This window comes from Ciconia boyciana, chromosome 6, assembly GCF_034638445.1.
Source record: "Ciconia boyciana chromosome 6, ASM3463844v1, whole genome shotgun sequence".
NCBI lineage: Eukaryota > Metazoa > Chordata > Aves > Ciconiiformes > Ciconiidae > Ciconia > Ciconia boyciana.
Genome location: NC_132939.1, coordinates 60,762,081 through 60,778,035, shown reverse-complemented (window position 1 = coordinate 60,778,035; position 15,955 = coordinate 60,762,081). Strand labels below are relative to the sequence as shown.

General features: G+C 36.9%; 1 protein-coding gene across 2 annotated transcripts in view; it reads right to left on the bottom strand.

Moving 5' to 3' along the window:
* The window catches only part of TDRD9 (tudor domain containing 9), an 86,778-nt gene that overhangs the window by 53,172 nt on the left and 17,651 nt on the right, over positions 1-15,955 (bottom strand). For both annotated transcript variants that reach the window (XM_072864776.1, XM_072864777.1), the window contains exons 2-5: positions 11,246-11,352; positions 3,706-3,803; positions 3,068-3,289; positions 465-587 (exon numbers count right to left, since the gene is read on the bottom strand). In XM_072864776.1, coding sequence (XP_072720877.1) covers positions 465-587; positions 3,068-3,289; positions 3,706-3,803; positions 11,246-11,352 — 550 coding nt within the window. The remainder of the gene's footprint in view (positions 1-464; positions 588-3,067; positions 3,290-3,705; positions 3,804-11,245; positions 11,353-15,955) is intronic.

The following is a 15,955-nucleotide window of genomic DNA, read 5'->3' as shown; positions in this document are numbered from 1 at the left end:
TTTTAGTGAAGTGACACCAATAATGATGAATCCACAGGAGTGGACTGTAAATCAGGCCAAAGACAGAGAATTTTCAGAGGGCTATTTTATTCTTCAGGACATCCATGAAGAGTAAAGACACTTTCTAAGGGCAGTAACAGCCAAGAGAGTAAAAACTAACTGCCTCCTCCTCATAGGCCTAGCCAGAAACGTTCTTGGAATCCAGGCAGTGGATTTCAGAAAACATTTAAAGGCATTCATATCAAAAGCTAAGCACTCCCAAACATCCCACACACACCCTCAGTTCTAAACTTCATTGCTCAAAGGAACAGCAAGACAAGCCCTTTTAAAGAAGGGTTAACTGGGACAACTTATACAAAGCATCTTTACAAGTAGATGTCTGCATTTTTCTTTCTCTAGCATGGTAGGAGAGGAAAAAAAAAGTTTCCTTAATATGAAATTTAAATTTATTTCCACCAACTTACTTCATCAATGAAAATGTGTGTAAATTCAGCTAGGCTTTTGGCACAAACTACTTTCTGAAGAAGAACTCCAGTTGTCATGTACAGCAACCTTGTCTCCTTTGTGGAAATGTTCTCTAAACTTACCTAACACAATGAGAAAAATATAGATGTGAACAGATAGTTAATGTATTTACAGGAATTATGCATTTGAAAGAACTCCAAAATGAAATATAGTGTAAACCCATGAGAATTATTCATTCAAACTTGTAAAAGCCTCTGTACAAATGTGTTTTTAAAGCTCAGAATCAGTTAACTCAGGAAGCAAAGATTTTCTTTGGGATAAATTAAAAAACCCCAGAAGTTTGTAAAATAAAGGATCAAAGTTTCTTGCTGGGAGCAATAGCCTGAGAATTCTTCAAAGGTTTTTAAAGGTACATACATGGATCTTTCCACTCAGAAATAAAAAGATTTTGCCAAAACATAATTTGCTTACTGGACAGGAGAAAAGGAGACGTATATATTAAGACCAGGCACCTTATTCTTGAGAGGAAAGTTCTGCAACCCTATGTTAAACAATGGATTTATGATTTCTAAAATAATTCTGTAACTAGCTATCTCAGGTGCTGCCTACCCAGGCAGGTAGGCAGAGCCATGACCATCTTTTCACTTTCCACTTTTAAAACAGCCTAGAGCAGACAAGTTGTTCTACTTCAATTTCTGCTCACTTCACACAAGTACTTGTAAAACAAGCACAGGACATCCACATACACTGTCCTGAAGACAGTTTGGAAGCACACCACCGTTTAACATCTTTAAGACTCATTACCCTAACGAATCCATTTTGCAATTTTATGACTATTTAATTGAAGGTATCAAGTCGTATAAACCACTTTTTTTAGAAACTACTTCGAAAAAAAATAACATATTTAACCCGCAGTAATTCTACAAAGCAGTAACTGGAGGTTATTAATATTGGCTTAGTTAAGATTTGATATAACGTCAGATCATAACTGACATAACCCCACATAGTTATCTAGAATGTTCAACTCTCAGAACTGAAACTTCTTTATAAGTGCTTGACCAGAAAGAGTATTTTTACTTTATCTTCCACCCTACCTGTGGAAAAATTAAACTTCAGAGTAGTCTACAAAATATAAAAAAGCAAAAATGATTTTTCCTACTACAGCATTTGTTGTGGATATATAAAAAGAAATTGCTAAGATTTGATACTTAGACAAAGGACAGTATTCAGTAGGGATGACAACGAAGATCCTTTTGATGTGAAAATGAAGCTGATGTATCTGTGTAGCCCTGTAATATGGTATTGCTATTACTAGTAACAAGCCATAAGCTTTGTACTGAGTTTGCAAGGTCTCAGGACTAAGGCATGTCAGACCTGAGGTCTCTGAACTTTTCTTGATCTGCCTCTACCTTTGCTTTACTTGGTCTAGCTGTGACAGCAATTTAGGGCAGTGTAGAGCTATATAGGCCTGGTATAGTAGCAGAGACCTTGGGAAGTGGAGACACAGGATGTGGACCAGAAGAAAGCAGACGTGGGATAACAGATGAGGAAGAAGCTTGGCACTGTAGACCCCATGCTATAAACAACTCTGTAATGCTCAGTTAAAAATAAAAACCCCTCAGACCTGGAACTGGACAAAATTGGGTTTATGGGTAACAAAGAAAAAGCATCTAACATACATAAATGGCACCATATGTAGTACATTCTGATGTAACCTGGAGCTGCAGACCAACGAAGAAAAAGAAAGATGTAAATGCATGTTAGCAAACATATATAAATACAACTCTAAGTGGAAGAAAGAAAGGAAGAAACAACAAGAAAAAGAATGAAGAAGAAGAAACCAACATGCATTCCTCCCAGCAAAGGACCCCAGAAGAAGACAATTCTCCATAAACATCCTCCCACTGCCAACACCAGAGTGAACCCACCAGCCTCAGGACCCAGAGAAGATAGTCCAGAGACAGCTATTGTCAAACTATCACTGAAACAATGATCACAGCAGTTTATTGGGGTTATTAAAGAGCTGATTAAAGCACCATTATCTGTGTCAAAAGATGAAAGTAGCATCAAGTTTATAAATGGAGGACTAGAACTGCGTTTGAAGCTGAGTTTGACAAAACAAATGGAGCAGGTAGATTTAAGAGGAAAAACTAGTTCAAACTTTTCACATGTTAAGAAGAAACGACAGGACATTCACGAAAGTCTGGCCATAAATGCATGAAAGTTTTGACATAGCTGACAGGGAAATGTAGTAAAGTCAAACAAATCAAGTATGTTAATTAAGGAGTTTAAAGGAAAAGTGACAGAATACAGTTCTCCTGCAACATTTTCAATGATTAGTAATATAGATGTGTCCAATTATCAGAATGCAGACAATTAAATATTTCTGTTGGAGTCTCACTAGCATTTATAGTTGTTCAACTTTAAAAGCTTAAACATTTAATTATGAATGTTTAACAGGAGACAGCTAGAAATCTGCAATTCCACTTTAAAAGCAGATTCTCTAACATTTCTTCAGTATGCTAGATATGCTTAAAAGTAATCAAGAAAGAAGATACAGTACTTTATGTATTTGTAAATACAATTTGAAATTTTCTTATACCTGGTATCCTACAAATCCACCTAGTGTCCACGATCGTTCCTTGCTAATCCACCTGGCAATGCTGCTGGCACCAATTTTCCGAGGCTGGGTAACAGCAATGTTGCAGTAGATAGATTGCTGAATGCAATAATCCAAAATATATTGTGGAATCTGTGTACTCTTCCCACTGCCAGTTGCTCCTTGTACAATCACAACTGAATTGCTTTCTATCAGAGATACTATCTGAAACAATTTTTCAAGAAAACTCATAAGTCTATAAAACAACTCAAAACAGATTTCAAAAAGGTTTGAAATATCAATAGCTTCTAGGCCACAGATGAAATCTCTGTAAAACATTATGCTGTATTTTTTATCACCTCCTAGGCATCTATAGATAACTGGACTCCTAAAACACATTAGAAGATCACAAAAAAGAACATGGGCATGCACTCGCTTACGTATTTTACATAAATACCCATAAACACAAAATATAACAGCGATGTTTCTTCCTCTAAGAATTTTTATACCATGGTTTTGTACAATGAACAAAGGTTTTGTACAATGCTTAAAACAGGAACAGAAGTTCCCTTCTGGAAAAAACAAAACAAAACACGATTTTCAGCTTTATTCCATAATGAGAGAAAGTGCAATGAAATTACCTCTTGCCTGTGTTTGGCTATAGGCATATCCACACATTTATGGTTAGTTATTGGTATAGAAGTCCAATCACTTGATTCACACTGAGATAATGAAGTATCTAGGCATAAAAATAACCAAGAGTAAGTTATTGCAATAGAGAAAGGGAAAGACCAGCAGGAGAATATGATCACAGTATTAGGAAACCTAACTTCTACCAAATTTGAATCACGTATTTTGGAGTATTAACAGAATTAATACTTTTTAATATTAATAGATTGAAGAAACAGTCTGTGTTTATGCAACTGCTGTTTTACTGGCAGCAGCTCTGAAAGACATTGCTTCTGCTTATAAGCCACCATCAGTGTCAAGGATAGATACAATTCTATAATTCTATATGCTTTTCTCTTAATTAAAAAAAAAAAAAAAGTATTTTTGCATAGTTTGCATTACAACTGCCAAATCTACCCCTGTTCCCAATAACTTTTTTGACAATACTGAAAAAATATGCCTTATTCATGCACCCATATGTTGTCTCCCTCAAAGCCTACTGGATCCACAGTACAAAATAACCTATACTTTGTATCAAAGACCACTATATTTCTACCACTTCACATTTAAAACAAGTCTGGTAAGTATCATGATAATCCTTCAATGTGATACTACAGTCTGCAGTCTCTTGGCACGAGTTCGTCACTGTTAGCGCCGGGAAATACAGGACAAAAATCTTACAGTGCTACCCTGAATTTCTGCTCAGCAGCCTGCTGTCAGTTTGACCGTGAAAACCAAAAGAGTGACTGAATGGGTGCGGAGACAGGTGTAGAAGGGGAAAACCAGGACAAGACTTTGGTAAGTGACAATTTTGCAAGTTACAATTAAACGATCTGGCTAAAAAACCCACTATACTGAAATCAAAAGCGGAAGTGCTTTCTACTTCAAATAGGTTTCACCAGGTACTATGGTGGAATTTACTTACTTATTTGGATACAAACAATAAAAACTTGAAGAAATACATACAGTAGTGGGAAAGAAATCTAGTATTCTTTTTACAAAGGAAAGATTTACTGTAAAGTAAAGGCTATAAACTAAATAACTGTCTACACAGTTATAGCTTCCTTTCTTTGGAAGGGTTAACTAACAATCCCACACAGCAGCGAAGCAGAAGCAGGCAGAACAACTTTTCGTCTCTGTACCATACCTGAATGTGCTCTAACCCCCCAAACTGTCTTCATGTGTCAAGGAATACAAAATGAGTTATTCCCACATTAAAACAAACCCCCAAAAGCTGGACAGTTCATTAAGACAGTTTCATAAAGCACTAAAAAACAGAGTTCTCCTGAAGCCACACTCTCCAACAAGAAAGGTTCTTCACCTAGATTCTGTGTAATTCAACAGTTATAGGTGATCACTTAGAGATTTACTTAGCACTACTAAACATATACGAAACAGAACTTGATATCAGCATCCCTTGAGAATATTAACTGTCCTCTTTAAAATACTTTTGGTCAAGTTTCTAAATATATTCCCCAGGAAAATTTATATATAGTGTTCTGTCACAGCAACACTGTATAAAGGCTGACTGGCTTCCCTCTGGCACAAACATGTCACTACTGAGACATCAGTAGCTCTGCATGATTTGACCAATGCTGGAAGAAATCTCAAGCTGCTAGGGAAAAGATCCCAGTGTCAGCATATTCCTGCTAAAGCAACATAGCTTTCCCACCTCTACCAGGTTTTCCATGTAACAACTGCAATTTTGAAAAATGTGTTAAAAGTATACAACAGAAGACAGCAGGGGTTCTATAATAGTGTTTCTAAAAAAGGAGGGACAAAAAAATGTAAATTGTGGGATTCACATTAGAAGCTTCTCTAACTCAGTAAAAACCCACTGTACTAATAAATAACCATTAACCTAAAATTCAATTAAGAATTTTATTTAAAAAATATGAATGAACAAACCAGAAACAAATAAACAACCACCAGTATTCATGTACCTGCTGAATAATCAGATCAATTTAATCAATTTTGTATATCTCATTTTTTTCATTGATGAAACATTGCTTTTTTAGTATTGCTTTTTATATGACAGTTCTATGACAGCAATATCTTACCTTCTCCTACGCACAGAAGTTTGGAAAAACATTATACCAAAAGTAAATGGTCATCCAACGTTAGCCACCATCAATATGCAGAGTTTGAGAACTGGCAGCCATATAACCATTTAGTAGATGCTGCAAGTACTAAAAACTGTATGGTTTGGTTTTTTTCTCTTCAAGACATGTACTCTGTGCTTAAACTGAAAGAAACATTACTGTGTTTGCCTGGGGAACTAATACTATGACAACTGTGAGACTTCTGTCTAGAAGAGACAGTACAGTCTTGGGCCTCAGAGTAAACTGGCAACTTCAGATGAACACTGACGTGACCCAAGCAGCCACCAAAAGTCCTACTCTAACAAACTGAGGATACAAACTTTTTCTGAAATCCAGCATGATTAGTAGTGAAAAAAACAAAACTGGGATTGGGAACTTACATAACCATCTTCAAAGACATTAAACTTTCACTTTTTTTTTTTTATGAAACATGTTGTTCTGAACCATGAAGACTCCCTGCAGAATAGAAATACTTGAATATATAACCCTATGAAAGTTCCAAGGTTATTCTGCTCATTTAAATAACCATTCAGCTGTGGACTCTATACTACACAGTGTAATTACCTTCAACTGTTGTTGTTTGGGGTGGATTTCCCCCCCCCCCCATCTATTTATGTAATAAATCCCAAAATGAGAACTGGTCATTAGAAAAACAGATCACTTCCACAAATACAGAGGCATCTATAGATTCAAGGAGCTACAGGACTACAGACTTATCAGCAAGAAAGGCATAAAGTTTCCCTTTTTCAATTGCTTGTACTTTCTGGAAACCATTAAGACTGGGACAACAAACCGAACCAGTACACACCTTTGTAAGGCATTACGCTCAAACATGCACCTTGGATTCTGACATATAGAGAACACAGGACACTTCCAACCTGAAAACAGTAAATTGAGGAAGCATGCAACTGCCCACCATGCTGTTTTATGACAAGCAAAATATTTCTGTGTAGAAGAAGCATTAATGCTAATCCAGAATAAATATTCATTTCTCTATTCAGCATCAGTGCAAAAAGAAACTGAAAACTCAGTTACGAGAAAGATGAATGTCTGCTCACTTCCTTTTCAATTATTATTAAAGTTCTGTAGAGATATGTTGACTGCCATGACTAAAACAGTCCATTATCCATGGAAAGAGCAATTTCCAACATCTCAGTTATTGTAGCCCATAGAGCAGATGTATTCCTTCTGGTACATGTTTCCTGAATTGAATTTGAAGAGATCCTTCAACACAAGATTAAATTTTTCTATTCACTAGTTCTGGGAGAAGAGATTATACAGCAGGATCTTGGTATCTGCCACTAATCAAATTAAAATGAGATGCATAAAAAGATATATACTTGAAAGTGCTGGTTAGGTGAGTCAAATGAGATGCTTACTACGTCACTGATCATTCTTCCACTGAGCTACAAACACACAAAGGGATTATTACAGTCAGCAAGCAAGCTCACAGGAAAGGAAAGCCACAGCAAACAGCCACGCTCCAGCACTGAGCCACAAAGCATAAGGACTTCACAGTAAGTCATGCTACTTCAGTCATAACACAAAGTACATGAAGTTGCTGCTGACTGAGGCCTGAAAAGCTTAATCCAGAGCCTGGGCAAAGCGATTATCCTTCCTGACTGGGGAAAACAGGCTAACAGTTTTCTGTGTCTTGAAGTCTTGACTGCTGAAGGATGTGCTCAGGTAACATTAAAATTCTTAAGAAAATACTGCAAGTAATTAGTCTTTGCCTTCTGTTCTCCATTGCAATCCTCTTCAACTTGCAGATATTTTGAATCCAAAAGGATCTGGGATGAAGATCTGTGCTATGATTAATTTTCCTGGCATGCACCTGTTCTGAATCCAAAACATTTAAGGAACTCTGTAGCTTAAGTTTTTTATATTTCAGAAACCTGATCAGAAACAATGTTTAAATTGCTGCTTCTCTGTAAGCAATTCCTTCACCTGGGACCTAGAAGATCCCCAGAAAGGATCTATTTAATGGTGTGAAAATAATGAAGATAGAAGAGCAAAAAAGCCTGTCATCCACAAAGCTGCATGAAAATAGTGATACAGGTGTCCTTTTAAAAAAAAAAAAAACTCATTAAGGATTTTAGAAGCTTTCTTAAAACTCTTAGTGCATACAGTTTAGAATGCCCAGATTTGGAAAAAAAACCACAACAACAAAAACCCAATATTTGTTTTCCATAGGATGCTTGAAGTAGGCAAGTGTCTCATACACATAGCTCTGGAAGGTTTTCCTCTGCACAACATCCTGTGATCTCACTGAATCAAAGGTGTGTGTAAGTCTAACCCTGAAACAGCCAGTACCAATTGTGAAACTAGCCCGATAGGCCAGGGAAGCAGAACTGCTAATATTCTACTTGTTTTGGCTAACAGTTGTGACAAAGTATTTTCTTCTTTTTTTATTTAATCACTTCAACTTCCTTTTCACAGAAGTAACATTTCTAAGATGTTCTGTAGAAGCCAGAACTCTAAGTGCAGTTCCCTGATGATCTCAGTTTTCCCGACAGAGAAGCAGATTAGGCATTTATATTTGTCCTCTCAGTATAAAAGCATATGCTCTTTCAAAGAAACTGGAAAGTGCAAAATTTAAACTCAACAGAACTTCATAAAACACCAAGGCACAAGCAAACACAAGTTCAGTCACTCTGATTTAAATATAGGTTATATATTTAAATAAAGATTTAAAATAGGCTGTCAATTTATATGGAAGATATCATCTACAGTTAGAACAGCAATTCAGAAAGAAGGAACAGAAGGGGTACCAACTCTGAAACCTTCAGGGCAAATCAGCTTCTCATTTCCATGTTGTGCTGCTTATTTCTTGACTACATTTGTACTCAACATAGCTAGAGTGGTAGGGCCTGGTCTAGATAAATCCTTGATCACTTATGACAATTTTTCATGTTCTTAAACAGAACATGCACTTCCAGATTGATATAACTCATAGTTACACATGGGTCTTGGAGCTCTTGAAATCTGCATGAGGAACATACTACCATTTGAGAATAGCAGTCTCATTAACAACATACACATTTCTAAGCCATAAAATTAACATTACAAATCTCATGCTCACTCACTGAGCTTCTTTAATATATTATCCTAACATAATATTCCTGAATCTGTCTGTAAGTCAAAGCTGACAGCAATAAGAACCACAGTTTTCTGAAGTTTTTGTGTTATTCTACATCTCGGCGGGATTTGGCAGCTCGGTCTCAGAATGCCATAGGAATCTTCCAGTCCCATCACTATCCAGTCTGCTTAGAGTCCCCCACTGAATCACATACAGCTGGAATCAGAGCACGGACCAGAGGAGGCAGGCATCAACACCGGATGGAACAGCTCCTGAAGCAACTGAGACTCCAGACCATGACACAGACAAAGAGTAGGAAGAGGGGGGAAAAATGGGACAGAGGAAAACATCTAATAGCTTAATAATAAGAGAGTAGGGTATATGCTAATATTTTAGTAATTTTTTAAAGGTTGTTTGCTAACTAGATGCTGTTTAAGTAAGTTACAACTGGAAGGCAAGAATAAATATTAGAAGGTATAAATTATAAGGACAAACGTTTTAGGGTAGACAAAGAGAAAATAGGTATTTACAAAACGAAGTACCAGGATAACTATGCAGAAGCATTTTGTAACAAGCCTAACTTACAATCCTTTTTCTTTTACAGGAGGAACATTGCTAGCATCAGTTCCATTCAAAATTAAGCAGGCCACCAGTGGTGTTAAATTAAGTTGCTAGCCTCCTTTAGGCAGCATTCTGATTTAATAGCTGAAGGACATTAAATGATTTACGATATTTCCTTGAATTAATCAATACCACTATACTTTTAAAGAAACATCTAAGGAACTTATGCTTAGTCAACTTGCTGTCCTTCCTTCGCTAGTAAAGCACATGAAAAACGAGGGAACACCACACTCCTGTACTACAACATTCGAAGCTTCTTCCAGTCTCTCTATTCCCCCGTTTTCACCTTTCAATACCTCCTCCTCTCCCACAAATTTTATGTCATGTCAAGCAAACAAGAGATAGTATTTTGTGGTTAGGACAGATGGTCAGATGCACTGCGCGTGCTGGACAAGCCAACTACATCTACCGCCTCCCTGCTGATGACAGACCAAGCAAATGGCTTCATCACCTACCTGAGTTCCAGACGTCATATAATTTGCAGAAGCACTGAAGGACAGTAGTTTCTAGAAAACTTCTCAACTTGTCAAATTTAGGTTGTGCTGGTATTGGCTGGGATAGAGTTAGTTTTCTTTCTAGTAGCTGGTATAGTGCTGTGTTTTGGATTTAGGATGAGAATAACATTGATAACATACTGATGTTTTAGTTACTGCTGAGCAGTGCTTACACAGAGTCAAGGCCTTTTCTGCCTCTCACCCCACCCCACCAGCAAGTAGGCTGGGGGTGCACAAGAAGCTGGGAGGGGACACAGCCGGGACAGCTGACCCCAGCTGACCAAAGGGATATTCCACTCCATATGACATCATGCTCAGCATATAAACTAGGGGAAAAAGCTGGCCGGGGTCTGCTGCTCAGGAACAGGCTGGGCATCAGTCAGTGGGTGGTGAGCAAATACATTGTGCATCACTTGTTTTGTATATACTTTTATAATTATTATTATTTTCCTTTTTTTTCCTGGTCCTATTAAGTTGTTTTTATCTCAACCCACAAGTTTTACCTTTTTTTTTTCCCTGATTCTCTCCCTCATCCCACTGGGGGGGAATGAGCAAATGGCTGTGTGGCATTCAGCTGCCTGCCGGGTTAAACTACAACATGATATATCAGCAAAGGGATACAAAAAGTATTACAGAGAATGACACGCAAAAAAGACAAAACACATAAATGTCCTTTTCTTGGGAAATCAGCTACACTAACAAATTTGGAAATTAAGAGGCACAGTATGAGTTTGAAGCTGAGCTGTCCTGACAAGTGAGTCAGCCCCATACTGCTTTTACCAGAGCTCCTAGGAGAGAAGTGCAATCAAATTTCTCTCTAAAGGTAGTTCAAAGCAACAGTCAAGTATACACAGAAATAACATGGATAGAAAATGGGAAAACAGAATAAAGACATGAATCCAATGAGTGGTATCTTTTCCTTGCAGATGTATTTCAATCATATATCTGCATTTATCAATACAGTAAACCAGATGTATGCACATGTATCTATGTAACAGCATTATACATTGTGGTTTCCAGAAAATAAGGTGTTTACTTTTTAATACCATGCCTTATACAAAACAAACAAATGCACATACAGCATTAAACAAACAAGAAATACACAGTAAGGTTTCATATTTTTGTTTAGTGAAGGGGATGGGAGGAAAGACCACAGGAGGAAAAGGACACATATATCTGAGTTTATAATAGCAACCAAATATATATATTTTTTTACCTGGTTTATATACAAGCTGATCATTTCCAACTACATCTAGCTCTTGTGCCTCTGCTTGTCTGTATTTTTCAGCATATTCAGTTCCAACACTCTCTGTGATAGGCAGCCTGAAGAGGAAAGAAATGACAAATCAATAAATGCTTCCTAATCTAACAGTCATGGATATCTCTGGGAATAACAGCATTATACAGTAAGTTCAGCCTCCATGTCATGCAGGAACTACTTCAATGAGCAAACTTAGAAATAAGTTTTGTCTCTGCAGTTAGATACTAGCCTGAGGAAAGTGCCACATTAAATCTTTTTGTTTAGATTCAAAAAAATTGAGCTCCCAAAATATCATCCTTTAAGTTTTTAATATGTAGGAATTTCTCTCCTAACGGAAGTCTACGATTTCTTCTGAACAAAGATGAAATAGCTCTGTTTCACCAATTCTTTACACAGTACAATTAAGAAAATACATGTAATACTTGCATGATTCCCTGGAGACAGGGGAAGTAGACAGAAGTAAACACAATCATCTCACTGCTTTAAGGAAAGAACTTCTGTCTTTGAGCCCAGAAATGATGGTGGCCAGGGAGAAAAAGAATTAACACAAATCACCCAATCAGTGAATTTTATGGAAATTTATTACACGCAAGACAAAGTCTATCCATGACATAAATATAAAGAAATGGGATAAAAAAAATTTCTCTTCTACATAAACAGTGTGATGAAAACCACATGGATTTCACTAGACAATAAAGTAGCATATATGCAATGATTGTATGATTATTAAATCATAAGTGAACTTAAATGTAGAAGAGTTCTGGACACATTAAAAGTGCTTTTTTTTTAAAAAAACAAAATACAAACTAGAAGTCAAAACTATGGTTTTGCACTTTAATTTAAGCTCTGGGCCCAGCGTAAGCTTTTGCTCTGCAGTACATAGCAAATATGTTTCTCAGTAGCTATATCTGAGATCTTTTATAAAAGGATACTGCTGCAGAAGTGTCTATTTCTTTACGCAAATAATAAGCAACACTGACTCCAAAAACAATTAAGTTGAAAACAACACAAGATTTTTAATATGGCATTATGTCACATAGCTCTCATCATAGAGTAATTCACAATACCTTGATGCCACAGAGCACTCTTCTCTGACACGGCAAACTCTGTGCCAGCTTGGCTCTGCTACAGACTACTCATTCAGGTCAGTTATTATTTCTTCCTACAGGAAAACACCCAGTATTTATCACCTACTGCTGCCAACAAACCAAGGAAGGTTTCTTATCCTATTTTAACAATATTTTAGGCATAGAGTTAAGGCAGTTTTCCCCTGGATCTCAAGTATCTCTTAACACAGGGTTCAACAGGATTGCACGCATCTGCACAATCGCTACACAAGCAACAGCTGCCTACTTTCAGCAAGCAGACGACAACACTTATCACTCTAACCCTTCTGCAACAGCTGGGACAGGGAACACTCCACAATAGGCCTGAATCCAAGGTACAATTCAGAAAAGCTTATACACATCATGTCAGACCGCTTGTTAAGTAGGTTATTCCACTGAATGTATATTAAACACAAGTAAAACCCAAAAATTCAATGAAGGTATCGAAGTCAAGCATTCAGTAGTTGAAAATAACATAATTAAGCTTGGCTGCACAATCTCAATTTGGCAGCATTGTATGCACATACTATACAGATTTTAGTGATATAACCAATTATTTTTCATTTCCATAAGACCGCAGCCTCATCGAGTGCACTGGACACACATCTCTGACAACAAAACCTGGTTATGCAGTAAATACAACTTGTCCTTCAGTCCTCCGCAAGAAAAAAAGCTGTCTGATTAAGACAGTAAATGCTGTCATGGAGGAGCAGGTATTACTCAACTGTCAGAGCCCTGAGCAACAGCAAGCAAATCACTTCAACAAAAAACTTCCACTGAAGGAGAGGGGCTAAGGGCAAGAAAGGTAGGACTGTGTTCCTCATTTGCTGTAAAGACCTTGCAGAAGCATCACTATTTAAGTAGCAGCTGAAGTCAGCTAAGAAACAGTTTTATATAATACCAGACATATTCAACTAAATGCTCCTGGAGATGGAGTGTTAAGCATTTCCAAGCGGGCTCACAGAAGTATGTATGTGCTTTTGACCTTTGCCTCTACAGCTCCAGGAAAATGAGGACAGCATGACCTCGATTTTTTTTTGTTTGGTTATTTGGATATTTTCTTTCAGAAATTAGGTTTTCTGTCTTCAGAAAACAGCATGCAGTAAATAAACCTCAGGCTACACAATGAATAAAGAAAATATTTAATAGCCAGTCATTAAGAATGAACATTGCTCACTCAATGCACTGAATCAGGCTACAGTCTCAGGGAAAATCATATGCAATTGGAAAAATGCACATGGGCATATGAAATGAACAAACAACCTTCATTACATCATTTCTCAATGCTTTAATGCTGAACTTTGCAGCTTTAAAAAAATAAAAAGCTTACAGAATAATGTTATTTTTTAAGTAAAATGAAAAAAAAATCATCATTAAGCCCTCTGGCGCTCTCCTAAGTCATTAGAACAATACAATCCTTTCAAGTAATCATTAATAAGCCATCAAGTAGGAGGTATAATCGTATATATACCTGGACAAACAGAAAGGGATGGAACATTTGTCTAAAGTTTCAACAAACATTTGCTAACAGCAGAGGAATGACAAGATTCAGAAAATTCAAATCTATTCCAGGCTAGGAAAGGACAACACTAATGAAGGGACTTTCTGGATTCTACTTATGAAGCATGTGGCTGTCAGATACACCAGTTATCTCTTCCCTACTTCTATTCCCTCTGACACAGTGAAACCCCACATTTCAGTACACCTGCCCTGTTATAGCATATATTCCTCAGGCTTTCCAGATTCCAGCCTTGGCACTCGCCTACTTTTAGACTCCCCCGGGTCTTTTGATCCCCCAAATACATTACAACGTTGGCAAACAACAACTTTTCAGCTGCATATATGAAATACATTCAGGATTTTACCAAATTAAGAGGCAGTAAAAATAATTTTTTTTACTCTTAACACAATTACTGAAAATTTAAAGTAATCAATTTAAAGAAATGCAGGAGACTTTAGATGTTCTGTTTTTTTTTCCTTCTCCCTCATTTGAAAAAGAAGGTGAGAGTTTGATCTTATTCACATCAAAGGCATGTTTCATCCTCAAAAGCAGCCAGATTTCTGTAGCTGAACCTGCAAACATATGACATTATGTCCACCCTAAGTGGACAAAGACAGACAAAATTATAAAGCACTGAGAACGCGCTCAATTAGCAATGTCACTCAACAAGTAATTCTTGATATGTCCTAGTGTCTGTAAAACATAACCTGTTGGCTACCTATGAAGCCATACACATCTCAAGACTTACTGATTTTGGAAAACACTCTCAGAAGTAGCAGATGTAGCAACTTTGAGCCTGCCAAGCAGTGCCCAGTAGCAGGGTTTTTATACTGGCAAAAAGGTAGTATGCAGCATGCCTCTCTTTGGAAGAGAATTAACACTGTTTCTTATGAGATAACAGGATACTTTCCTTCTTCCCTTACCATGTGGTTTAACTACTATAGCATTTTCGTGAAGTGTGACTGATCTTGGCACAGATGACTACTTAAACTAATATTGACCATTTGATTGGGACAAAATCTTTTAAAATATTTCTTATTTAGGTTTAAAGGAAAATTCAGTGTCATAAATACAAAATTAAAAATAGCTGCCACTTCAGAGGAATTACTAGAAGGGAAACAGTTTAACACCAGAAATCATAGACACATCTAATTGTAAATGCTCTCAAATACACTGAGGGTGCCTTTCTTTAAATAAATTCAGCTAGAGAAAGGTCTTCCTTTTCTTCAAGCTATAGAATGACCTCTAGCAAGTCAACAAGGCCATCATGACACAGTACACTCGGTAAATTTTTGTATTTGAGCATTTGAAATATTAACCAAAGCATTTTTGCAGACAGTTATCAAAATTCTAATCAATTGCTCCATCTCAACCATAACGGTGACAGGTAACTTCTCTGGCTTTTTTCAGTGACATATACTACAACGCCAATGCATACACTGAACACGGTTACCTCTCTACAAGTGATGTTTAAAAAAACCAACCTTATTAAATGAACAGATACCTACAGTCTTATTCCCTGAAAAAATAACACTGCGTATGCAGAAATCTAATTGTATAAAGAAAATATTCAAGTATGTAATGAAATTCCAAGGATTAACATGCTTGCTTATCCAATTTCAGATAATTTTCTATTAACTATTTAATTTTTGGGTAGAAGCTCCTATTCAAGGCCATATAACTTCAAGAACATTTCCATCTTGGAGACAAACAACTTGAAAACTGAAGTGTTCTAGGGCTATGTATTTAAAAATTCTTATAGGTGTACTTTTTGCTTATTTATGTTCTGCCTCATTTGACACAAAAACCCCTGTTCACATGGGACTGGGAGTTGAACATAAAACTAGTGTCACTCATTTCACAGATCACAAGAGAAGGACTGCCGCAAGTCATGGCTTCTGCCACACACGCAAGCTGTCCACCTACTTAGAGATCTTTGGGGGGGAATCACTTGAAAAAACAGCCTTATAGCATAGAGAGCAATATTTTGCTGTACAATTTTAGTATGATATATACAGTAGACTGTTTCAAAGCCTCTTTTCTGAAACTAAAATAATG